Below are 26,602 nucleotides of genomic sequence, written 5' to 3'. Positions count from 1 at the left end.
GTTTCTTGGTCTTAAGGGGCAAGTGCCTCTGCCCGATTACATCAAAGAGGGGTCTTCTACTTTTTGCTCCCCGTTGATGATATAGACTTGGAGAAGGTAAGCAGAAGGAATGTTCGAGTCTTTGAGGTTTTATTGTATCCATTGAACCTGATGATTGGAGCGCAAGAGGTGCCTGGTTGATTACAAGGCAAAGGCCTCTTCTCGCTTTGGGTACCCATGAGGTGGTGATAGGTCTCGCACAATTTCACATCTTTCGGACTGTAAAACCAATTAACTATGTGAAATTTGCCTTTGACAGTAACATCAAGTGAGGACTTCAATGTGAAACCGAGACGAAGTGTCCCAATAAGGGGTGAATCTGCTTGTTTGAAAGAGAGGAGGCAACAAATAAAAGGCATGATTTTTACTAGACATATACAGTATTTCGGGAATCAGCTTTTCTCTTAAGTGTTTTGTCCCTCCTGTGAACTGATTCCCGAAATACTGTATGAGAATAATTCTAGCCAACGAAGGAGACCATTTCTTTTTTTTTCACGTAAAAGAACGGCTACCAAACTCCCTTCAAAAATGGCTGACCATACGTCCAGTTTCCTCTCGTTCTCCACGCTTTAAGAGAAATCTTTAGTTTTGACATTTGGTTTGCAAATTTTCGTACATCACAAGGTGTCTAGACTTTTGTGGGGAGTCCTGTTAGTCCCAGTCCAATCCTGATTCTGAATGATATTTCAATCGTTTAAAATTCGGTTTCCCCACGGACTAATTTTCTGATGCCTTAAAAATAGAGATGTTGCTGTCTTGTCATTTTTGGGCCCTTTCGGCATTGTGCGTCGCCAGTGCGAAATTCTGCAAAGAAAACGTCGTCTCTCGTATTGTTTAACTTTGTCTGAATGTCCTTTTTGTCAATTTTTGACGCAACTTTAATCCATTCCTCGTGGACATGAAAAGATCTTGGTACAGTGATGGAGGATTCTCGATCGCACTATTACCAAGGCAATGTACTGACTTCGCAGAACGTTTGGAATAATATTTTGGATTCTTTAGATGGCCTAGGATATCTTTTGATGTTTTACCTATGGAAAGCTTTTCAGGACTAACATTTTTTTCGGTCTGTAAGGAAACTCTTTTGATGGATGTTATTCGCCTACAACCGCAAGAGTCGATTGATATATTTTTCAATTGTAAAGTCTTATACGTTGGGGTGGATAAATCGAAACCAATGGGATAGCTACAATTCAGCATAGGCTAGTTCTGCCGAAGCAATATTTCAAATCAAGGAGGACATCGTATATAGGTCAAATATTAGCTGGCTAACTGATTAGAGGGCGAAAGTAGCAGTGGGTAGGTCATGTATTATCACAGATAGTTGTGGTTTGTATTAATCAGCACACACAAAGTGGGCGTTTTTGGACTCTACGATTTGGAGAAATAAGTTTAGGAAGAAATCTTTGACGGAAAGGTGTCAAGACTTTAGTCCCTTAAGTCAGCCTGTGCCTCATGCGAAAGATATACTAAGATTTCACTTGAATTCTTCCTGGTGGCAATCCGATGTGGTTAGGGATCGATTTTTGAATTGCTTGGGGCTCATTTTATATTCTCCATAGGACAATGTGGGAATATATTGTTAAGAACGGAATAGCCCGTAAACAAGCCTAATTATCACCTTCAGACACTGCACTTTTCATCAAGAAAGCAATTCACACCTCACCTTTAAAAGAGAAACGTGTTCATCAAATTTGATAGCTATCAACCATATGCACATTTAGCGTGATAGCTTAATTTATTAGCGAACTTATTTAGTCAAAAGATGATTGATGATCTCTCAACACCACACGTGTGTGTCCTACATAGAACAACATATATCTATATTTTCGTATTTTTTTTCCAATCTTTTTTCAGTGCTCAAAGAAGAACCCGACGATTTAACGCATTTGGCACCATCTCTAGATGACTCCACACAACTCTTCGGCGAAATGCTCGACAGTCTTATATTACCGGATGCATATGGGACACTCCTATCTGATGATATTAATTCATTAGATTCCCAACAGAGTAATTGCAACAATAGCAAGAATAACAATAATCATCATATTGATCCATTTATTAATTACCGTGATGAGTCGAGCGATACGAGTAGTTCGCCGCATTTATTGTCGCCGGGTAGTGTGTCGAAGGTAAGTAATGTGAATAAGGAGGGTTGGAAAATGTTGAATGGTTACGGGTTTCGAGGTGGCTCGGTGTAATCAGGTATCTGTTCAGGTCATGATTGTGGTGGGAAATAGGAGGTTTGAGACCCAAATTCAATTTAACGTGAAAAGGGTCATTCGATAAAATCTGTCTCTCGGGGACATTATCCTTGAATCCTTGAATGATGGCTCTGAATTGATTTGTATGCCACAAGGACATCATGAAGAGTCCACAGAAACGAACAACCATTCAACATAACTCAATGAAACAATTGAAAGCATGAACTTATCATTTAATATCCTTCGTTTCAGAGTCCTGAAATGAGTAGCATACCATCACTTTGCAGTCCGAATTCACTAAGTCAAGATGACGAATTCGCATTTATGACAATGAATGTCGAGGACGATATCGATTTAACAATGCGTGCTCCATATATTCCAATGAACGAGCAGGAGGACCTGCCGCTACTCACAGATTTAATGTGGAGCGCGTTCTCGGAGGAGCTAAGCTTGCACAAGGAGGCACTACAAATGGAGGCATTGAAGAATAGTCAGAACAGTGCACTTAGCAATAATAGTAGCAACAACACAAGTAGTTCGAATAGTTTAACAACAACAGCTTCAACCACAACGGTCAATACTAGCAGTAGCAATACTAGCAACCATAACAGTAGCAGTAACAAGAATAGCATTATCACGGTACAGGACACCAACAGTTTGAATGATAACGAATCAAGTTTGGCGGCACTTTTGTGTGGTAGTGGTGGCGTTAGTTCGCTTCAGCAACACCAACATCATCAACAATCCGACGTGGGAGAGAATGATTCAACATCGTCAGGAAGTGCGACAGGAAATGATTGTAAACGACGTAAAATCCTTTTGGAGAGAAATGATGATGCTACAACCGATCTAATGGATAGCATCGATGATTTCAGCCCCGTTTTCAATAAAAATTGTAAGTGTCTAAGCGTCGTCTGTGCCGGCTGCCTGTGCTTTATTGGATTCGCCAATCAATCAAGCGCAGCAGTCACAATTGATTTTCCTAATCCTGACTCCGCATTCCCTCCTTATCCTCTTATACTCATCCATTTTCTATTTAGAAACTGCTTTTGGGGCTTAGTCTTATTGCTTGGCTATTTATCTTAGGAGTTATTTGATTTCAAGGATTTTTGCTTTGAGCTCTGTGTTTCCGACAAGGACACGCAGGAATAATTGATTGCAATTAGAAGAATCTGGTGATGTTAAGAAAAGGAGGCCAGTAAAAACTAGATATTCATTGTTTAGGATTGTTGTTGGACCGGACCAAATGGAGAGCAACTTTCTCCCACGTGTCTTTGGTCCGCGGATCCCTCGTTTGGGGCATGACACCCAAGCATTAAACAATTTTAGGACAAACAGTTTCGCCCAGGGCAGAGGCAACTCGTCAGACGCTGCCTCACCTTTGTCCTGGGTTTTTCCAAATATATAAAGGAGCGTTTGCCATCTGATGCCACTCACGGTTACGCTGCTCCCAGAGCAGAGGTGAGGCAGCGTCTGACGAGTTGCCTCTGCCCTGGACGAAACCGTTTGTCCTATAATTGTTTAGATATTCATCTTCCATCGTCAATTGATTGACGTCACTCAATCTCGTAAATAAAATCCATCCGAAATGCATCGACCAATTGGCCCAATATGTTGAGCAAATAAAAATCGCAGATGGAGAGTTATAAAACTTAAAAAATTTCACTTTCTCCTCGCTTCCTTTCCATTCGACTAGATATAAATTTAGATTTGATTAAATGTTTACGTTCGACATCTTACATCTTTTTGCCGGCATTCAGCGGCATAGATCTCCTACCATTACATGGCCTGAGAAATGTTCGGTTTTATTGAGAAAATATCTGTATCTTGTCTAGAGCTAAGCATCTGCCCCACGACACCAGAATCGTTGAGAAAAGTTTGTGTTTTGAGCATCATTTAACGAAATCTGAAGCAGAAAAGTCTCCCTTTCGAAACCCCTTGTGGAGCGGGGTAGCAGTGGGGGAGCGGGAAAAATACCGCGAGGAGGTAGATAAAAACAAAAATACGACAAAATCAAGATTCTAATAAAACCGAAAACAAAAATAGTCTTTTGTAGATAATTTTATACTGCATACGATTTCGAGCTCACGAACGTGATATCGTTTCGCTCCTGTTGGCTTGTGAGTAGACGGACGGACGGATGGATGGGATATGTGCGTTTCTAAGCGTGAAGGAAAATGTGACATGACATTTTCACTGAATGATTACATAAGCATTGGAGGAAAAAAACAGATACAATGAGATATTATATGCCTTCTGCAGCATCCAGATAATATAGTATTTAAATTGAAAATGACGCTCTGAAGAGAAATAGACATTTCAGATTTCAGATCGGGGGTGAAATGAGGGTGGTAAGAGAGTCCCAGTGGTAGCAAAATGTCTGTATGTCGGAGATAGGTTATTTGATTTATTGAATTGACTTCAATTTCTCTATGGATATAACAAGAATGAGATAATTTTTTCGCCCTCAATTTGATTTTTCTGGGGTTTTCGTGGTTCACAGTATGTGAGGCCTAATTTTGACAAATTTAGTGTCTTTTTAGATTTCAAGTTGTGCTCATGATGTTGAATCATTTTTTTTGTAGCACCTTGGGGGATTTCTTGTTCTTTAGCGGAGTTGAACGCAATTTGGGCTTTTGCGCCTCTAAGTTATTTTCGAAACGACCACCGTTTTCTCGGAGGTGGAGTTGTTGATAGCCTCAAGCTTGAGAGCCAAATCCACTAGACCCATCGGGCTGCAATGCGAAAGTGCCCATTTATCATCATCATTATCAACGATGCGACAGTCCGATTCATCCTTGGCTTTCAGTTTCTACAGGGACACGTGTTGTTGATGATTCGTCCAATCGTTAATCTCAGGGGCCGGAGTCTAATCAATTTTGACTCCATCTATGCCACTGAAGTCTGATATCCATGGATAGTATCATTAAGTCCGTTGTTTAGGTTAACATCTCCCCTACATGATGGGAAGAGAGTAGAATAGAACAGAACAGTGAGATGTGTCATATTTGCAGATCCTTCCTAGCCGAGCCATGGAGTATCCACTTATGTCTTATTGAGCGTACTTAGTAGATTGGAGCAAATGCTTTCAGAGCCCTTTACAACTGTCCAGTAATTCAAAACTGTCAAAGTTTGGACCATTTCATTACTTAGAAGCGATTCGAAACCCCACATTGGGCGCCTATTTGAATTTTGCGTTCCTTAATCGATGTGGTTGGCCGAAATTGGGTCCTTATAATTCAAATTATATTTATATCCTCCTTATTGGTCCAATATCTTTTGCCATCTTTCTGACATGATCTTGATGACAATACACATCAGAATTCGGTCGTGGCATTATTTGGAAGAATCTTGAAAGCACAAACAAACTTCCTTAAAATCCCATCAAATAGCATCTACCATCAAACGATCAATGGTCTCAAAGTATCGTTCAGTCGCTTCTTTGGTCTTTATATTTTTAAATATTATTGGCCCTGGCATGATCCTCCGCTGTATCCATGGATTCTTTGAGTTCGCTTACTCCTGACTCAGAATTTGCCAAGGAACGCACATACATTGGAGTAGAACTTGCTTCTGAGTTCCATGCATCGTTAGTACACAAGTAGCGTTGAGCGACTCTGTCACACGAAAGTTCAAAATCATCGCTCTACTGAATGCAAGGCTACCCTAGAAGACTACGCACAGGAAGTGCAAATCAAATTTCTAAAGAGGACGGAATGTCATTGGGCATTCGCAGGATAGTTACGAGGTAGCTAACTGACCGGCATCCCTTGTAGTTTGTGTATTGATGTGTCGGTGTGTCGCTGGCGTCTAGATGGTTTTCTTTTGTGTCTTTCTCCATCCCATTTGACAAGCCATAAACAGCCGTGCTCGTAGGCAGGTGCTCCTAAGCACGTAACCACACAGCAATTCACTGCATCACATATACGGCACTAAACCAGAGTAAATGCGCCAAGCTTTGTATTCGAAGAAGGTCGAACATGTGCAATGCTTTTCTTCCACTATTCAAATTCAAGCAAAGCGCCGGGAAATGGCTCTCCTGTGTGTAGTCTTCTTGATCCTATCATAGATATTACATTTACAGACTTACTGGGCAGGATCTTCCTCGTCCATTCCATTCAATTAGTTCGCCAGCCACAGCCTGTTGAGCGTCATTGTTTTTCAAGAAATTTCCAGATAGACGCATGACCGTGTGATTGGCCACCTTTCCACGCCCCAATGGTATCGAGCCTATATGCGTCGTTGGCTGCATTCCTACAGCACTAGAGCAATCTGCAGGATTTTTGATATTGATTTTGGATATGGTGCTTCCACGCTAACTTTGATATGTACTCCTAAGTTCTTGACTGTTTATGCCAGCTGAATTTCCGCCCCTGTTAAGGTGGGTACTGTATAGCTGCTCCACCTGACGTTCCTAGTGAACATAACTAGTCCAGTCTTCCTAGCGTTCACCGTGAGTCCATTGTGGAGGCCCTGCAGGCGCTGTGGATTTCATGCAGAGTTGTATTCAAGCGATCACATACTGTGTCCGCAAACTTGCCGGTAATTATTACGGCTAAGTCGTCCGCAAATGCTTGCGCGAAGGCTTTTTGTCCTCCAGGAGCCACAGCAGGGTTATCATTACCAAGAGCCATAACAGTGGAGAGAGAACCCCTCCCTGTGGGCAGCCCCTGACACATCCTGGTTCAATAGACTTCTAGCCGACCGATATGTGGATTGGGGTGTGGGTTTTCCTGGTTTGGGAATGAATATCACCTTCACATCACGCCATTTAATTGGAATATAAGCATGTGCTAGGCATGCGCGATATATATTCCGAATATGTAGATCCAGGGCATCCGTTCCCTCTATTACTAGCGCAGGAATGATGCCAGCCGGACATACAGACTTGTATCTATTAAACGAGTTGTCCATTTTACTCGCTCCAGTGATGCTACTTTGCATGCCAGATTCCAGTCTCTCGGTTGAGGGTTGTACGCACCTGTTGGCCCCGAGATTAGATTTTGGATGCTGCCTGGGAAGTGCACTTCAAGCAAATGGTTTGCCGTTTCTTCATCGCTTTCTGTGTACCTCCCGTACTGTAAACGTAAATAACCCAGTTTCTGGCTGCTTTCTTTAACCAGAATTCACTTCAGCTTTGAGGTTGCCTCAAGAGAGTTAGTTTCTTCGCAAAAGCGTCTCCATGATGATCGTTTAGCCGATCTTATGGTCTTCTTTAGAGCCTTCTGTGCCTTTTTATAGCGATTTCAACTAGCGCCTGAATCACACTTCAGAGCACGATTGAGGAGTATCCTTGTCGTTCTCCTCTGTTTTGCCAAATCCGAGTTCTACCATGATGTTTTACCCTTCTTTGGCATCTTGAGGGGATAGCTTTCTTCGAAAGCTTCTCTCATGCTAGTTGTGATCATCTGGGTTGTCTTCTCAATTTCAGAAATGGATTTGGTGCGCTTCCCAGGGATCGTGACACGGGCGCTCAATTCTATTTTATATATCACCCAATCTGTCTTCCATTACGAAATCAATGCGTCTGTGATCCGAGAGTGTGATATCGTTTGATACTCTCCACTCTCCGATCAGAGCCGCAATGTCAGGAGACGCCACCGTGATGTTGATGACCTCTCCCTTGACCACGTTGAAGAAAGTGGGTTCATTACCACAAATTAAGGATCTGCAAATCGGTTCCTACTAAATACTCCAGTAGTCTCGATCCTCTTGCATTGATGTTCGAACTTCCCCAGCATATGTGGTGAGCGTTGACATCACATCCAGCTATTACCCCTATCCCTCTACTTTTGGCATATTGTATAGCTCTGATGCATGTTCCACTAGGAACGTCTTCTGCGTCATAGCGAAAATATGAAGAGTATCATAGTATCTCTTTATCTCCCTTTTGATTTTTTATGGTTAACTTAGCCGATGTGGTGTCGCCATCGCATAGGTCGTTAACCAAATTAGCCTGGAAGTCTTTTGAGACTACCATAGAGGAGCGGTGTCGATCGCTTCCATTGGCATACATTGGCTGCATGTAGCATGTTGGAAGTTTAGGCCCCTGACTACCCCACCAACAACCCACGGTTCTTGTATGTGGTATACAAATGTCTTGGCTATTGATCCGACGACTGATAAGTGCAGTCCGCGCAGTCGCTTTACAATGCTGCAAATTTATTTGGGAAATGTGGCACCTCATCTACGTTTCAGAGCAAGGTGCCGAGGGCTGGACGTCCCCTTCAATGGTTTTAGGGGCTGACACTTGTAACGTGACGGTCCCTAGCTCATAGTAGAGTCGGCCGCCTGATTATTCCCGAACCTTCTTAACATCGGGTTCGGGAACGCCGATAGTGAGAAAAGTCCCCGACCTATCGGCTCTCTCCCCTGTTTTGCTGTCTAGCAGCAACCAGGTGGAAGTGTTGAGGTTGTTCTGCACACCAAGTTGTTCCAGAATTCCAGCACCTTTCCGCTCTTCTTCTGGAAGCCAGAGGAAGCACTTATTGGATGATGGATGGAAGCTCAGAGACCCTTTCCAAGGTTAGTCGTGCATTCTCTCACACATCGTTGAGGGAGGAGCACTACTACCTGAGCCACTCGTTCGTGTCTTCGTCGGCAAAATTCAGCCGTAACATTTTACGGTATACACCTACCGACTGAAAGCAAAGCTTAATGCTTTGCGCGGAAGCAGTCCTTACAGCTAGGAGGAGTTTCCTCCTAAGCTGTTCGCACTGCTCAGTATCGTAGCCGTATGGATTAGAATCGTCATATAAGACCCATCCATCGGCTTCGATAGCCTTGGCTGCAAATGAAGGCTTAGTCGTTGCCGGCTGAGCCTTCTTTGCTACCTTTTGTGCCGAAGAGTTAGGATCGTCCGAGGGAAATTGCCGCCTCGGTTTCCCCTTAGCCGCAGGTGCCCGTTCCTTTCCCCTCAACCTTGGCACAGCTCTTGGGTTATGCGTTGCCCGGAGGCTGTTTGCTGTCCGTAGACAGCTGCTTATCCATGGGCAAGACTTTAGTCGCAGCAAGTGGCGCCGGTTGGAGCTTGGGGTCAGGAGTACTGACAGAAGGGGCCTGCTTCGGCTCGTTCGTTAAGGACTAGGTCCGGATTGGATTGGTTCCCATCTGAGTAAGTGGAGAATCTGAGTCTAGATTCAGGTTCTCCATCGATGAACTTAAGTTGCCCCTTCACTGGAGGTTGGGTCGTCATGATCGAGGTTTAATTGTGTTTGCTTAACAGGTTTATGTTTTTGTTTTTTCATAATTGGTTGCCATGGCTTCAATTTTATCAGGCAAAGTAAGTCGATCTCGGCAGAGCCCCTTTTTGCCAAGACAAGGCTAGTTGAAACTGGGGGTCGCCTGGTACCCAAAGTTCACCGTTTACGCCCACATCTTAACCCCTGTGACCATTCAGCCCTCGGCACGGTAGTCACATCTTGGCTTGGGGTTTTCATTACCGCTTGGCTTCAGGTGTCACCTCCCGTTTCCTGGAGGATCTTCCTTACTGGGCTCCCTGGTCACGGCAAGGTAGGTAATCGTCGAGGGAGAATTTTTTCCTATCTTGGTATCTTCTTTTGATTGCTGTGTTTTGGGTTTTTATTGAAAGTTTCTGAATAGAAAATGGATTATCGTATTTTCCTTTGAAAACTACCTTATTATTTTTATTTAAAACCTAACTAACTAATTATCTTTCATTGCAAACTAAGCATCAAATGTAGGTTGTTGGACAATGAATGACTTACTGCAAATGAATGGTTCAGCTCCATCATCACCGAGGACCTCACTACATCACCAACAGCCCGAAGATCATTCTGAAAAACAAAATATCATAATAAATACAGCAATACCGGCCACTGCTATTCACGTGCCATTAATTACAATTCAAAATAAGAATTCGAATTCAAAAATGAATTGTAGTAGCATCTTGACTAACTCAACGGCAACAACAACCAACACCACCGTAAATAATACCTCCAACAACAATTCAACCAGCAATAACTCTGTTACAATGAGACGACTATCGGCCACATTGGTGAAAGGTATAAATATCAATTTAACACAAAGCAATAACACCAACAACAATTCCAATCTCACATCCGGAAAATCAGTAGCGGCCAATCTGAACATTGGTGCAATAATCAATACACAGAGCGCTAATAGCAGTAGTAAACGTCCTTCGAATATTATCCTGACTTCGTCAGATACCAAGCGCCTAAAGAATTCACCAATGGTTGAGACACCAGCGTCACCGCATCTTTTGCAACAATTGATGGCCCCAAGTCCGCAAAGGGCCGGATCTAAGTCCTCTTACGAGAAAATTCATGGCCGATGGAATGGAGACAATGATGGCACTAACAGCACTGGTGTAAATAGCAGTGGTAGGGGTAGTGTTGGTCACCAATCATCAACATCAACGGCGTCACAGTCGCAACCCTCAAACTCGGTTCTGAAGAACCTTTTGGTCAGTGGATGTGATGTAAGTGCTGGTTATGTTTGTATAGTGCCCATGAGGCCAAAGAAAACGGCTAAAGTGTAGAAATTGATCAATTTTTTATTTTATTTTATTTTATTTGTTTTTATTATTTTTTAAAATAAGTCCTAACCGTAAGCAATGCAAACGGAAATCGATGAACTGCGAACAATCAATACGGATTTTATTTTAATATTATTTTTTAAATAAAAAAATCTCCTGTCTGTAATTAGACTCGTTGATATAGTCACATTTTGTAAATGGATCGATACTACGATAGTCGTGATTTTCGGAAGAAATTAACTGACATCAGTCCTTAGTTATTAGCACTATATTGATACTATACGAAAGTTAAGGAATTAATTTAATTTTTGGACGTTTAAGCGAGTAATTTTAGTTTTGGTGACGAATTATAACCAACCAAAATCCTAAATGATAGACGGAACCATAGAACGGAAGTAAGAAAAGTTATTGTAAAAATTTGTAAATAAATCGAAGAAAAAAATTAATGGCATTGAATTTGTATAAGTTTTAAGTTGTGTTTTTTACATTAAGAAGTTAGGAAGACTTTTAAAATAAATACCTATTTTACATAACACAAAACCTCATTAAAAAGATATGACGAATCTACATCAAATGTAGATCTTTTTTGATGTTATTTAGGACACTAGGTTACTCTAAAATAAACTTATTGAAATTCGAGCGGGAGAGAGACAACATAATATAAAATATTACAAGATTTCCTGTAAATGTTTTCCCGAATTAATTCCGGGAAGAATTAGGAAAACTTGTAATAAAAAATAGGGAGAAGAATATTTGTTACTATTTTATTTTCACTGTGATAGAAAACGGATAACAAACAGAGCAACCATTGAAGAGAATAAGTTTTTTTCGTTGAAAACTTACTTAGTGACGATAACCACTGTACAGATAATAAGTTTAAAATAAAATAAAAAAACAGTCTTGAAATAAAAAAGGGTATAAAACCATTTTTACGATTTGTTTAAATTATTATTAATATAGAGAAATAGCACTAAAACTGTAACATTCATTGTTACACTTGACAATTACCAAAATCGAAAGAACATCAAATGTTAATAGCAAAAAATATATAGAATCTTTTAATTCTTTTTTGTTTCGTTTTATTTCACTCCATAAAATTAATATTTATTTATATTTTTTCTTTAGAAAACTATCTGAAAACTATTTTATTCAACGTTTTATTTATTAATAAAACGAGACGAAAATGCTATGCGAGAATGAAGAAATGAACTTTGCGAGCGCCCATGGTACAAATCCAAAATGTCTATGATATGAATATTTTTAAAAAAGAAAAAACAAAAATATTACAAAACGGAAATCGTGGTTCGACGGCACTTATTATATTTATAAATGTGCGACTATATATATCCGAAAAATGATAGAAATGGCAAAAGATATTTAATTTTATTCAACGCTTTTGAACCAAAGTTCGATGAATGCTTGCAAAAGGGTTAGATTGTTTTATCTTATTAAAAAAGGGAGGTATTATTACATTTATATATATATATTCATAAAAGATTACCCACTTATGGTTCCTGTGATGTTTCAATTTTATTTCACGGTGAAGAAAGTGTGAAATGAAAAGCTTTTATTGGTGCCTGGAACGATTCTATTGGTTACGGATGATACTATCGTTTTGCGTTAGTATCTTTTCACGAAAGGGGTAACTAATTTAGTTTTGAGTTCTTCTAAAAAGACAATGATAGAGTTTAATACCATTTCCTATAATTTCTAATTGGTTATGTAGTGCAGGGAATAAGTTCCTTGGTATAGTTTTTTGCTATAGAATCTGTAATCGATGCATATACGCTTTCACAATCAATAAATAAAAATGTGTGCATATACGTCCAATTATTGACAGAGAAGGGATTTGTGAGAAATTATAAATTTGTGTAATTAATTTTGGGAATGGAAATGTGGTTTATATTTTGGAATTATTTAGAAAAAATCAATATGTTTCCTGTAGGGAAAGGTAGGGTGCATTGTAGAAGTATCAATTAGAATTCTGGGAGGAATTATATAATGGGATGGGCTGTGATTAGTAAATGGGGGTTTAGTGAAGTTTTTGTCCATTGTCTTACAGATTTACAGATGGTTTGATTTATTTTTTTTTACTAATTTCCGCTAAAATTTATACACATTTGTGTTGGTTAATGAAATGAGTTGCACGTTTTTTAAACGACAATAAGATAATACATAGTATAACCATTAGTTCTGTCAGTCAAACAAATCTTGATTTCTCACGAAGTAATAAACCAAATCAACCGAAAGGTACAAAATTATTCAAAATGGGCGCTGCTAGCAGCTATAAACGCCCGGAGTTTGTGAGGCCATGAATCGATCGCTTCACACACGGTATCAAGCGGGATTTATCGAGCTGCACGCACGATGCTGGTCTTCAAACTCTCCAAATCGGTGTAAGGTTGATCGCAATCAGTCTCCTCTAATTTGGTCCATAGGTTTCAAATCTGGGCTGCCAGGGGCCCATGCATCCGCAGTTATGAAGTCAGGAACATGTGGCGCTAACCAATGCTGAATTATCTTCCTGCTGGAAGCACTACGGCTTTCCAGCGAATAGAGATTCACTCAATGACTCGACTACATCCTCTAACATCTTTTCGTACACGCTCGCATTAATTTTGACCCCGGCTTCGCAAAAATGAATATCAGTTATTCCTTGATGTGAGACGCCCCACCATACCATGATAGCAGTCGGATGGTGACGACGTTGGACTCGCGGATGATTTTCTTTGGCTTCATAACAATTGTGAAGATATGCTCACAATCGTTGCAGAAGAGCTGCACACCGAGATCGCCATGTTTCCTTCAGTTATGGCGTTAACATATGGCTAACGCATCGCCGGTACGCACCGAGACCGAGATCTTCTCGTAAAATACGACTCATTCTTCGAGTTGAAATGCCTATTTCCGCCGACATTCGTTTCTGCTTGCGGAGAGGATTGCAACGAACACGCTCACGCACAGCATGCACGATATTCATGCGACGTACGGAACGCGGGCGCTTCTCCTGCGGCATGTCAAGCACATCAGCTGTTTCGTGGTATCGAGCTAATGTCCTATAATAAAAACGAATCGTTCGTTTACCAGCAGCTTTTTTAACAAACAATGAATCTTTTTCGGCGTATTCCTACACTGATGCAAAGCAAATAATCGCGATTCTGTTTTCGTAGTTATCGAACTTCATCGTGTTGTCGTTCACGCGCTACTGTCCTTCGGAACTTGAAAGTCTGACGGAAGTGGGGTATGGTTAGGTACTCTCTTGGCAGTGTTGCCAGTTTTGGCGGCCTAGCATTTCTCGCCATACGCATCGACTAACAGAACTTATGACTATACTAAGTATAGCCAAGTGAGTGTTCTAAAAAAAATTTCCAATGGCCTTCACTGTTTAGAAAGAAAAAGATGTATATCACATAGTAACACATCACATAGCGACCATAATAACCACTGTATCAGCCCCTTCTGTTGTGATGGACTCGGAATGCCACGTAATCATTTGTTAATTTAAGCAGTAGGTCTTTGCCATACTCTCCTAGTCCGCAATCTTACTCATGTTTGTTCCAAATTTCTTGCCGAAATGTTACGCTGCCCCTCAGTCCTTCAGGATCCTGCGTAGAAAGAATATCGATCTTCTTTGAGTTTAAGTAGCTTTCCGACTACAGGGTCTGTCCCAAAAGTTTCCAGAATGATTTTTTAAATAATTGTTTATTTACTATAAGCTTACAAATTGTTCAAAACTTATCAAAGTATTGTCCCCTTGATTCGATGCAGCATTGTCAATCCTTCACCCAGTCAATGAAGGTAAGAAATGAAATCTCCTTCAGTGTAGTCAATTTTCACTTCCAGTATCTCATGTCGATTTCTTTTTAAAGTCCTTTTAATTCTTGGGAACAAAAAGAAGTCCACTGGAGCCAGATCGGGGTTGTATGGTGGCTGGAGCAGCGTTGCAACACCAATTTTGACCTACAACTTGGAGACAATAAGTTTGATATGGCTTGGGACGTTGTCATCTGATTGTTGGAAATTTCTTCGGATACTTGACAGTAAAACTCTTGATTGACTGTTTGTCCTGGTGGCACAAATTCACAGCAAACCACGCCTTTCCGGTGAAAAAATACAATACACGATTTGCTGTTCATCCACTCTTTTTCTGGGTGAGGAGACTTCTTAGTGTGCCACTCACTTGTCTGACACTTTGATTCCGGATCATGCTCAAAGATCCACGTCTCCTCTCCTATAATTACTCTCTCCAAAAATTTTAGATCTGTCTCGTGATGCGCATTCTTGGCACTTTAGTAAACTCTGCTCCTTCATTTTACTTTCAGGACTTTCAGTACCACTTTCGCGCACACTTTACTCATTTCAAGGCATTCTGGCTTGACCGATTGTTTTGGGTATCCTACACTCCTCTTCAATTATATAAATATTTAATCGTCGGTTTTTGTCTGAAACTTGAAGCGCTTCTTGCACTGAGTCCTCCGTTTGTGATTCGATCGGGCGTCCCGAGTGGGCGTCGCCATTGAGGTCTCCCGATCTTTCCGAAGTCTGTCTTGTACCCCATGGAAGTTTAACTCTTTTTCATTGCCCCACCACTGTAAGCTTTGCGTAGCATTTCGTTCGTCTTCGATCCGTTTCCACGAAGTTTCAAACAAAATTTAATACCCCATCGTTGCTTCAAAATAAGGTCCATATTTTTCACGACGAGGCTGCAACAGGTACATTTGAGCGGCACGATCAAAGCGTGTCACGCCGCTAGTCTAATGCAACATCTTCGTCTCCGTTACCGCAAGACGGCGTTCATTGTCTTTTATAGTCGGCTAACATTCAGAACTATAGATAGCGACAGAACGGACGACATTGCGGTCAATTTTAGACTTGCGGCATTCTTTCACGAAAGGTATCTCAAATTACTTACATGCTTCTGCATGCTTAAGCCAATCTAATGTCATTCATGGAAATTCCCCCCACACACGTACTAGTTTTTTGATGGCATCCATTAATGCCTAAAAATACTTCGAGTTTTTTTACAATATTAGGGTATCATCCTCCTTCTCTAACATGGCATTCGTTTTCAACACGCTGCCCATCTTAAGCTTCAGGAAATCCTTCTCCTCCTCAACAGGCAATCCATCTGTCTCCTTGTTGCCATAGCCCTAGCAGTTTCTTCAGTATAATTAGCGAAGTTTCCATTTGGTGTATCCTCTGGATTATCTCTCTTTGATTTTTCCTTATCCACGGATACGGGAATATTACCGAATCTCAAGTGCCCTTTTTTCCTTAGTTACCTCCAGTGACTGGTTATTCATGCCGATTGCGAGCAATTTTTGTTTGTTCTCTGCTTTGCTTCCAAACACTCTCCGGGGGAACTTCAGGAGGGTAGACTGCCACCATGTGTGCCCCTGGTATATCTTTCCCAGCAAATTTCTTCTGGTTTCAGATTTTCTCACAGATAATCCAGATATGGTTTGGTACTTGCACCACTGAGCTCTACTCTCTTCCTGACTTCTGATTTATCATCCTCGGAGGTATTTTTGTTGGTCCTGACCTTCTGATCACTACTTCTTCTGATCGTCGCAGAAGTGTGCCTTGCTTTTTTTCATTTTTAGGTGGCACTCATTTTATCAGTGAGGCTCCGTTTAAATGCAGCCATTTATCCTCGATTGGAAACTATACAATGGACACGGTTCGCATACATCCTGGAGGGGGTATTTTTCTACTCCTAAGTATACATTCGTAGCAAGTTGCTAAAAAAGGGTTATCTTGCACAAAATGTGACTTATCTATATTTTGAACTTCCAAACCCACAACGACTAATGGAACAACAGATTGCCAAAGTATAGTTTCAGGAGACAATTTTTTCTGAGTTCTCTGTCTACAGTACTTGATGGCAGACTGTACTAATTTCGTGGAGGCTCTATCATCACAACCTCCGTGAGCATGTGATCGAGCAAAATCCTCCTTTTCAGTTCCGTTTTATTCATGTTTTTCTATCAACCGACCAAAATTCTATTCTATTCTCTCTCTCTCGTGCCCCGGGTTTAAAGTCGGATTGCGTCATGGATGTGTCCGTCTTTGTGTTGTCCCGCTGCTTTAAGTTTGTCACTTGTACGGCATTAAGTGTGGTGATAATTAGCCTGAAACAGTTTAGTTCTATGACAGGAACAAGAAAGCTGTGTGAATGCAGTATGCCCCAGGAGTCATACATTTTGCCCAAATATTTCTGGAACTGAGTCGGTGAAAACAACATAAATCAATGTCTTATCAATTGTAGGCATATTCTGGGATCGTCACTAGTTCTCTCAGTGAATCTTATTTTATGTTTTCAACTGACACAAAATAAGTCCCATGAATCGGTAATTTACCACTGCTGGAAAGTAGAGTTTTTGGTCGAAAAACTGCTCCGAGTAATGGACTTGGGTGATGGTGCCAAATCCAAGAGCTGTTCTCCCACAATTTCAGGTTTTTTGACGAATAGTTTTTCTCAAATGCTTAAAAAGATTGTTTGTTCATTATTTGATCGAACAGGAAAAACAGAGAGTCAAGCTTTTACTTTGAGTGACTTCGACGTGGTTCTTTGGGTTTTTTTTCGATGCCTGTTGACTTTTTGGTGAAGTTATGGTCATAAATGATGAATGAATGTAGGATGACAATCGACTCTTGAGATATTGTTAAGAATCTTTCTCCCCCTTTTTTGGCCCACGAACTTGGGCTAAGATCGACGGACGGTTTCGTTCAGGGCAGCGGACAGCACTCCTTTAGAGTGTGAAAATCTCCTTGTTAAGGCCTAAACGTGGCCGAAGCAAATGGATATACTTGGAACCCACGCCTTGATTGCGAACAACGAAACTGTCAGTCTTCCTTTTGTCCGAATTGACTCAGAGCTTCAGTTACTCTTTTGTGTTGGTCCATTTGCGGAAAAGCCAACTCTTTTGGAAGAAGCCATATTGCGTCAGGTCTTACGCAGAGAATACCAAATAAATGAAGGCAAACTGTTTTATTAGAGATGGAGAGTGTCAAAACCTTCTTAAAACCACGGCGATGATTTTCAAAACACTATTTTTTCATTTTTGGAGTTTGCTTCAGTAGTTTCTGCCTCTGCCTTTCTCAGAAGCTTTCCAGTTGTTTTTCAGAAGCTGCTTAGTTCAGAAGCTAGATTTTCATTTATGGATTTGGTCTGTTTTCACCGAGCTAAGTTCGCCTACCTCCGGAGTCCAATGGTTGATTCACATGTTGTTCATTATTATGACTATCCAAAAAGCTTTTTCGAGATTATTAGTATGAATTCTCTTCTCTCCTAAATATATAAAATCGGATCGTTTTAACAGCTTAACTGGAGGAGGTATGTAGATATGAGATAATCGAAGAATTGGTTCCTCAAATCTGGTGAAGGCTCCTCGCTTCTTTTCTTCTGTGGAACAAAATATCTTGCACGTCTGGTGCCCATAGCGAACGCCTTGTTTGGATATACAGTCGCGATATCCACGTGCCTTTCAACTATGGATAAGGAGCTCATCTTTGTGCCACCCAAACTGACGGGAGTCAGACAGCCACCAGTGTAAAACAGGAGATCTCGGCAAAAAACCAATACCTAAGAAACTGGTCCATAGAGATGGAATCCGGCCCCAGGTGGGAGTTATGCAGGAAATTCACATCTGAGGTGACATAATGCGGTTCCCGCTATCATTACTTTATTTTATTAAAATATCTTTCCCGCACGCATGGAAGAAAGCACCCCTTCGTCTCCCTCTCCCGTCAGGCCTGCTGACAAATTAAAGATAACTTTAATCCCTAATTATTTCCAAAGAATCTGACACCTTCTTCCTCTGAGATTTCAATACACCATGATGTCTCCAAAAGTCTCAAATCAGTCAAACTGTAAAAACCAATCATCCCCGAAAATTCTCCTCGCAACTTTCCTCTATTCGAAAAATTTTAAAAATAGGCTCCATTGGAAAAATACACGCTCCTAATGCCAGTGCCTGAACTCCCGGGGGAATGAATATTCTGGATTCACCTGTATCATGATTTATGCAATATATTAAACGTTGGAATGACATAGCCGTTGGTTGGACATTTTTCTTATTTAATTTTTTATTTTATTTTGTTGCGTTTCCTCCACTTTGTCTGTTCAGCTCTCATGAATTTATTAAGTGGATTTTTGGTTTGGTATCTTTTACTCGTGATAAATGTTTTGAATTTAATTTTAGATTCAAGTGGACAAAAATGCATTGGGAAAGATGCCCGTTGTAGTTTTTATATATGCGAGTATGATTAGTGGAGGGGGTATTCGGCCGGGGTTGGTTTGTGGGACTTCGAAAATGATGATTTTTATGCAGCGAGTCAGTGATTTTAGATGAAAATTCAGAAATGTATTTTATGGACCTCATTTAAATTGCCGTCATAGGTTTTTGAAATGTTCAATCAAATGGTATAAAATTTTAAATTTGGTATGCAAGGATTTCATTGGAAAATTGGAATTGTGTGAAGCCTAAATATCGTAGTAAATGGAAGAATAAGCAAATCTACTACACATAACGTTAGTTGGCTGTAATTCTTATAGAATAATAGTGAGTTGAACAATCTAGTGTAGTACATTTCTGCCCCAGATAAAATTAGATCGTTGATTTCACGTAGATTGGAGATTATCGCGTTCATAGGGGGAAATAATAGAGGCCCAAATATATAATAACCAGACCTACAACTTCTATCGAGATATTAGTTTTTGCAACCATGCAACCATACCTCGAACTTTTATATACATATAACAAAATCCTTATCCAATTTAGAAACGAAATAGTTCCAAAAGCTTTGTAAAAGAAATATCAAAATACAATAACAAACCCAACAACAAATAGCGACAAAATACCTCAATATTGTGCTACGAAAGAACACCGAACCCACAAAACATTTTACGTAATATATTTACCGAATATAAATAAATTATATACAATTAACATATTTGCAAACAAATAAGAATTGTTCAAAAATAGAAGAAAAATAATATTTAAAAATGCATAAATGGTAAAGATACATAGTAAATAGCAAAAGATATAACACAACCTACCTCCAGATTTTTTTTTCTAAGAAAGATAAAACAAGCTAGAGAGCTAGGAGAGTATTAACGTTGTCAAGTAGTTTTCACATATCGTCATTAATAAACTAGTAGAGTAATTGCGTCAGTGTTAGCGAAATAATAAAAAAAAAAACAAAATAAAAGTAAATTACTAAAGTAAATGAATCATATTCAACGGGGTATTGCGATAGAGTACGAAGTTGAAGTAACATTGAAAAGATTATCTGGGAATTTTTGGTAGTGGATTGGGTTTGAAGAAGTTTTGAAAGCAATTTTCGATCATACTTATTCCATTTCATGCCAATTTAAGACGATTATGAATTTATATGCAATGGGAGATCTTGTAAAAAAACTTCAAAGTGGATCGGATACAACGGTAAATGAATCTTGGTTCGTCATGGATGTTTGCGTTCATCTTTGTACTGCCCTGTTGTTGCTACAATGGAATGAACAACAGACGCACATTCTGAAAAAAAAAATTTTCTTGAATTTTGAAAATGATTGTGGTACGAAGGTTATCTGAAAAGTTCCCTAATTAATTAAGTCGATACGCTTCTGCTAGCAATGTTTCTTGGTCTTTGACGTGTCCGAATAGTAAGCGATCCCTGATTCGTAGAAAAGTTCTTTCCTCCGAGGGCAACTTTCAACTTAAGGAACGAAAAAAATGCTTTGTGGTAGATCTCCCGAATAAAGAGGATGATCAACCGGTTCAAACTGTAATTCGGCGACTTTTGCCATGGCAATCGCTGAGGTTTGAGACCCGGCGTTGTTCTGCAAATATGGCCGTTTTTTCGCAATATCTTCTCCAGACCGATTCTTCTTATGCAGTCCATCGTTTTAGCTGTATTTTTGATTCTGGAGTATAATGGCGTAGCGAAATTTCATATTGATTTGTTGCGTCAACAGAGCATTGGAAATACTTATTTTTCAATTTGTTTGGTCCAGTGGGAGAAAGCGCTCTCCGCGTTCAATATGTGACAAACACTCCCTACAGATATGTAGCCTCAGCTATTTCTCTGACCTTAATTCGAGGGTAGTCTATCGTCATTTGTCAAACTTGAACGGCATTATCGTCTGTTGTTGCAGTTTCAGCACCCCAAATGTGCTGCCTAAAATGTCATCATTGGTATCTTATGTATGTAGCAAAGTTCCCTACACAGCATCCAACTCATTCCTAACTTATGTAGGTCCATTGTCCTCCAAAAACCAATATATAATAACAGGTAGACAATCGATTTTCCCAATTTTTTCAAACGTGCTCACATCGGCCTACTCAAACAACATGTCCAAAATGGCTGATTTTTCGTGAGTGCCGATCAAAGCACGCACAACTCCAATCCTTAACTTGATGGTGTTTGCTACAATTTTCATATTCAAGTTGAAAAGCTCTTAGACAGCATTTCCTAGATGCTGATTTGAGACCTTCTCCACTTCATCCAGATCAGTCATATGGTTGAGCAAAATGGTGCCATCGAACAATATGAACCGACCCCGCTAATGAACGGAGCAGAGGCTGAAGAAAAACACAGGACTTGTTAGCACCGATGGAGGGAACAAGTGAAGTAAAATGCAGTTCACAAATAATTTTCAGACCTTCCCTCTACACTCCAAATTGAATCTTGGTTTAAAGTTGGGCATTTTCAGCTAAGTTGTCAAAATTAATATATAATTCACCTCTTGGAGAAAAATGCTATAACAGAAAAACAAGTTTCATAATACCATGACCAAGATTACTTATCACTAGAGTGATATTCTTTGTACTGCATTCATAGCATTAAGTGTACGGAAGTTCCAATAACATAATGCATGAAAAATGAGCTGTCTTTCATGCCCAAAATTTCCTATACTATTGTAAGATATTTTCAAATGCAATGAATGGGCAATTATGATTCTTGCGCACGACCAGCCGCCTAAATTTGCATAATATACTTCTACACTAAGGAAGGTGTGTTGTATTGAACGCATCACAATATTACTCATTGATGTTTGTTGATGTTTCGTAGAAGCACATTGTTTGGCATTGCAAAAAATCTCCATAGTTAAGAAAGTTCAATTCATTTCACTTCAATTCATTTTTCCAGAACTAAGCCACTACATACGTTACAATATTACTCCGTGATGTTCAGTAATGTCTTGTGATGTGATATCACGTCGGCGTAAACATTACAAAATTTGTCTACTGGGTGGTGTGTTGTGGTGTGTGTTAAAAGATGCCATGATGTTTGAATGACGCTCGGTGTTGGTAATGTGATATTACACTTTACGGTGATATCACTTTTGTGATATTACATTCATCATCTATCCATTCCAAAACCATCTATCTTCACTACTTTAGATCTGAAGATAGGAGATGGTTCAATATGTAAATCCAAGAAAAGTCTGCTATACGATAAAACTACGGCCAAGGACGACACGTGTCTCTAACCTCAGCTATTACGCCAACATCCCCATTGTTACTATAACAATTATAATCAGCACACTGTCATCTCGAATTGCTGCCTTCTGGTTATCCTAGAAGGCGACTATCAATTGGTGGACCTCCAATCGCATATAATAACTATGGTAATGAAGATTTGCTTGGCAAATTTATATCGAAATGTTAGGTTTTTAAATCCAAATAATCCTTGTAGCTGGAGTTGTGTGTGTATGAGGTGGGGAAGAGGCAAAGCCTGTGAGCACTCACACTTAGTGTTCATTGTACTCGAGTCGATGAAATATCTTGGATTCGTCGATTTACCGAAGGATTTCTGCTGGTGGATGTGATACTACCTGCTGCAGCTTGAGCACATTGGCCCTAGAAATTTAATGTTTGAAGCGTCCACGGACGAGTCTGTGGATTTGTAGTGTTATTACCTCAAAGTTTTCCAGAGTCCTTGCAGATTATTCACATTCAGACGACAGTGCTCTCATCGTAGGGTGACCGAAGCGGACGAACTTCTTATGTTGGTTTAATTTCCAGATTCCCATATCACTAGGATCATCATTTTATTATAAAGCACTGGGTGGACACTTGGATTCAAGTTGTTTTTTTCGATTATGGTTGCATTGATCACTACATTGACGGAAATTTGCTATTAGTTATAAGCAACTGTGTTTTCCAAAGTATGTGAGGTTCAAAGTCAACCAACATGAATACTGTTGTAGTTTCTCTAATATTTCGGACCTATCCTTGTGCGGATCGAATGCTCCATGGTAAATTGCTCCGGAGGGCTGAAGTGTCTGACGAATGCTACCAATCTTCCTGAGCCTGGTTAACACAGAAGCATGCAAACGCCTGTCGATGGGACCCTTTTGTGGTCCACTTTTGTCACTTTTTTAGCTTTGAGAATAACTCTGCCTTCGACTCTTGTCAACTGCGTTGGTCATTTTGCCCATCTACAGCCTTCATGGTCATTACAAATGAATCGACACGTGGAGCAAAACATTCACTAAGATTCACAATAAAAATGGATTGAAAAATAACTTATTTCGGCTTCAATCAGTTTGTTGGATATAGAGATGACATCAACCTCACAACTGTGCTTCCTGGCTGGACTTCGTATTGGGTCTATGACTTGTCGTCTCTCATCCTTTGTCTCTATTCTGTTTTGTGGAGAAGAGTTCGCCTTCCCATCTTTTGGAAATGCAACCAAAGTTCTGCATTCTTGTGTTTGTCTGACCTGAGCATTTCTCATCCTTGAAAGTGTCTTTTTTGAACCTTTTGTTGATGTGAATTCTAGTATTTTTAGGGGGGGGGGAGAATGGGTTTAAGTTTGTGAAGAAGCTCCAGTGACAACGGATAGTTGCATTGTCTTTTTCGTCCTAAAAGGTTCTTCCTCATTTCACCTCGTGTCTTCCAACAGAAGATGTTGAATTTTCCCGGTTAGCTTTTTGTTGATCCAGACTTATACTCCATGATAAAGCGCTGATCTACTTGCGAATTTTGACATGCAGTGCATGCAATTCTTGTGCCATTCCATGCAAACATTTGAAGTTAGAAGAGGTCAATTTTTTAACATTACTCGGGAGTTCTTGGAGGGATCAGAGTTGCAAATTGACGAAAGAGCTGTGAAGTGTCCAATTAATTCTCATATTTGTCCGATGGCCGTTAAAACAGGGGCATACTAGCCCGTGTCGGCAGATTACTTAACCTCACATATACTTAGATGATGTCGGTTCTACAAGGATACTTGTTGCTACTTTGCAAGTTGTTTTCATAGCTCTTGCCTTACAACTGGCCACCTTTTCAGTGTCAGTACTTTAGCCTTTATTGCTCGGTCATGGATTTTGGAGGCACTACATCTCGTCGATATTACAATAGTTCTGGGGGAATTTGGGTTTTTGCTTTGTTTAACGAAGTCCTTCCAATGTTTCATTTAAAGGCGAGAAATCGAACCCTTGAGTCTATCCAGTTTGCGCTTCACCCAAATGCTATTAAAGTTCGACGGAATATAAACGATGAATGCAGAACAAAATACCTCAAAAATCTAATAGAGGCCATCACTGATATTGGAAATTCTAGGTATGGCTGAGAGTTGGAAACACACTGTATGATGAAAATATTACATTTTCACTTGTCTTCCAAATACTTTATGACTAATTTTGATTGCAACTCCATATTAAATGCGGATATTACCAATTGATATGTCATCAATCATTCTCTGCTACACCACTGATCCAACGTGGCATCTTCGTGTCCATTACCGCTAGCCGGCATTCATTATTTTTGGTAGTCAGCCAGCACTCGAACCCATAGGCCGCGTGTTTTCTAATATAGTAAATGTGATCAACTTGCCTCCCAGTGATGTAATTTTGTAAAAGAACTTAGGCCTAGAGGTCTTCTCTCAGTGGAGTAATTGGATCGCCTCGATTTGTAAGTCTATAAGTATGATCTTACATGCTCTAATCAAATAAATTTCGAATGTTGTTAATCTTGCTGCGCCAGAAATGTATATTAATGGTTAGATTAAGACTTCCAGCAGTATTGTAGCCTTGCGTGTTACATTTATTAAGTCCTTTTTTAAGTCTTTTATGACCGTTTTTTAATATCCAATCAATATCGAATTTAAAATTGCTCGATTTCATCCCGGTTCAACAGTAATTTGTATATGAATCCACGAATTTCCCCCCTTATCATTGTAAAAGTGTAAAATACACCCAATTTTCGTAGAAATTTCATTCATATTTGCTTCAAATAATTTTTGATCCAACGCACCTATTCCAATAAAACTAACTGTCAACGATCAGTTGATCTGTCAAACTGCCAAAAAAAAGAAGCATTGCCAGATGCAACAAGTGTTTTCAAGTTATGATAATTCAAAATGAAGGATGTAGATAGAAGAAGCTTCATATTTGCTCCGCAACCAAAAAGATTCAGTGAACGTTTCGATTGAGGAGCATTTGTCTTCTAAATATTGACTACGGACAAATTAAAATTTCCCGAAAATCTTCTTTCCAAAATACGAACCTCAAATAAATCCACTACCAAAGTTTCCCAGATGCCTCGTATAAAATGATATTTGAATCGCAGTGAAAAGTTTCACACAAATAAGAAAAGATGACGGTTATAAATTTCAGCGCCTTAGCATGTAAATTTAAAACAACTATCACGATTCGCAATATTCAATGCAGTAACCATACTCGAACATTATCTAGAATATACATGTATGCATAAAGCTTTAAATCATTCACATTTCCTTGAATTAGAACATAAAAACGTTAGTTGATTCATGGAATCGCGCTACCACATAGAGTCAAGGGCAACCTTCGTAGGAAGAACTGTCCAATATATAATTATACATAAAAGGGTAAATATAGAATCGAAATGAAAAGTAAAATGCAATGACTAAAGTAAGAATAAAAAGACGAAAAAATGCGTTTTTATTCCTCATATTCTCTTTCTATTTCTTCTCTCATAAAGCGAACTCAAAAACGTCCGATACTTCACGAAGATATATCGTTCGTTGAGTAAAAAAGAAAAAAACGAAAGAAAGATACTTAACGAAATACTATCCATACTAAACCTAATTCTTTAATATCGATGTACGAAATTTTCAAATTTTTCTTGTATTTGAACGTGAATTTTCGTGAAAATTCGTCAAAAAGTGCAATTTTTCGTGAATTTTTGTAAATTGACATCATAGAATTAAAGATTGCAAATAAACGGATTAAATTATATTCGAGAAACTGAATAATGTAAAGATGGATTTTAATGAAATTCGATTCATGTTACGATTTCAATAATTCCAAGAATTTTTATATTATTCCTAGTTTTGGAAATAACAGAACTGATTGAATAATTTTATGAATATTTGTCTGTGTAAAAAGATGAAATTATGATAATTTGATGTAATCAATTTAGAAAAAGAAAGTTATAAACTTTAAAGTGAAAACCGGTGCATACAGCCAGAATCTTATATTAAATATAATATTTTGGTGAGATTCGAATAAGATGATTAACGATTTTTCGTAATTATGGAATCGAATGAAAATAAATGAAAATAGGAAGAGTTTAATGGGAAGAGATCATGGGGAAAATATAGTAAAATATTGAATAGATTGAAGATATTTTTTATTTCTTTTTTATCTTTTGTTTTTTTGAACAATTAAGGAAAAGTAGTTGGTGTTGGTAGTTATTTGAGTATATATCCTTCGAGGATGGTAGAAAATTAAAAAAATTGATTTTATTAAGGAAATTTAGTGGATAGGGGTCTAATAATAATTTATTTAAACAATAATTTTTTTTTATTAAATTGCACCGTTATTGAAAGCTTTTTAAGTTATAATTTAAAA

General features: G+C 39.2%; 1 protein-coding gene across 3 annotated transcripts in view; it reads left to right on the top strand.

Annotated features, from left to right (window-relative positions):
- LOC119651282 (protein similar) overlaps positions 1-26,602 on the top strand; it is a 549,699-nt gene that overhangs the window by 495,942 nt on the left and 27,155 nt on the right. For 2 of the 3 annotated variants that reach the window (XM_038054794.1, XM_038054791.1), the window contains exons 9-11: positions 1,897-2,171; positions 2,496-3,138; positions 9,935-10,704. In XM_038054794.1, coding sequence (XP_037910722.1) covers positions 1,897-2,171; positions 2,496-3,138; positions 9,935-10,704 — 1,688 coding nt within the window. The remainder of the gene's footprint in view (positions 1-1,896; positions 2,172-2,495; positions 3,139-9,934; positions 10,705-26,602) is intronic. The other variant, XM_038054793.1, reaches the window with a different exon arrangement.

Source organism: Hermetia illucens, chromosome 3, assembly GCF_905115235.1.
Source record: "Hermetia illucens chromosome 3, iHerIll2.2.curated.20191125, whole genome shotgun sequence".
NCBI lineage: Eukaryota > Metazoa > Arthropoda > Insecta > Diptera > Stratiomyidae > Hermetia > Hermetia illucens.
The sequence above is the reverse complement of the archived record's forward strand: the minus strand, read 5'-3'. Positions and strand labels throughout refer to the sequence as shown.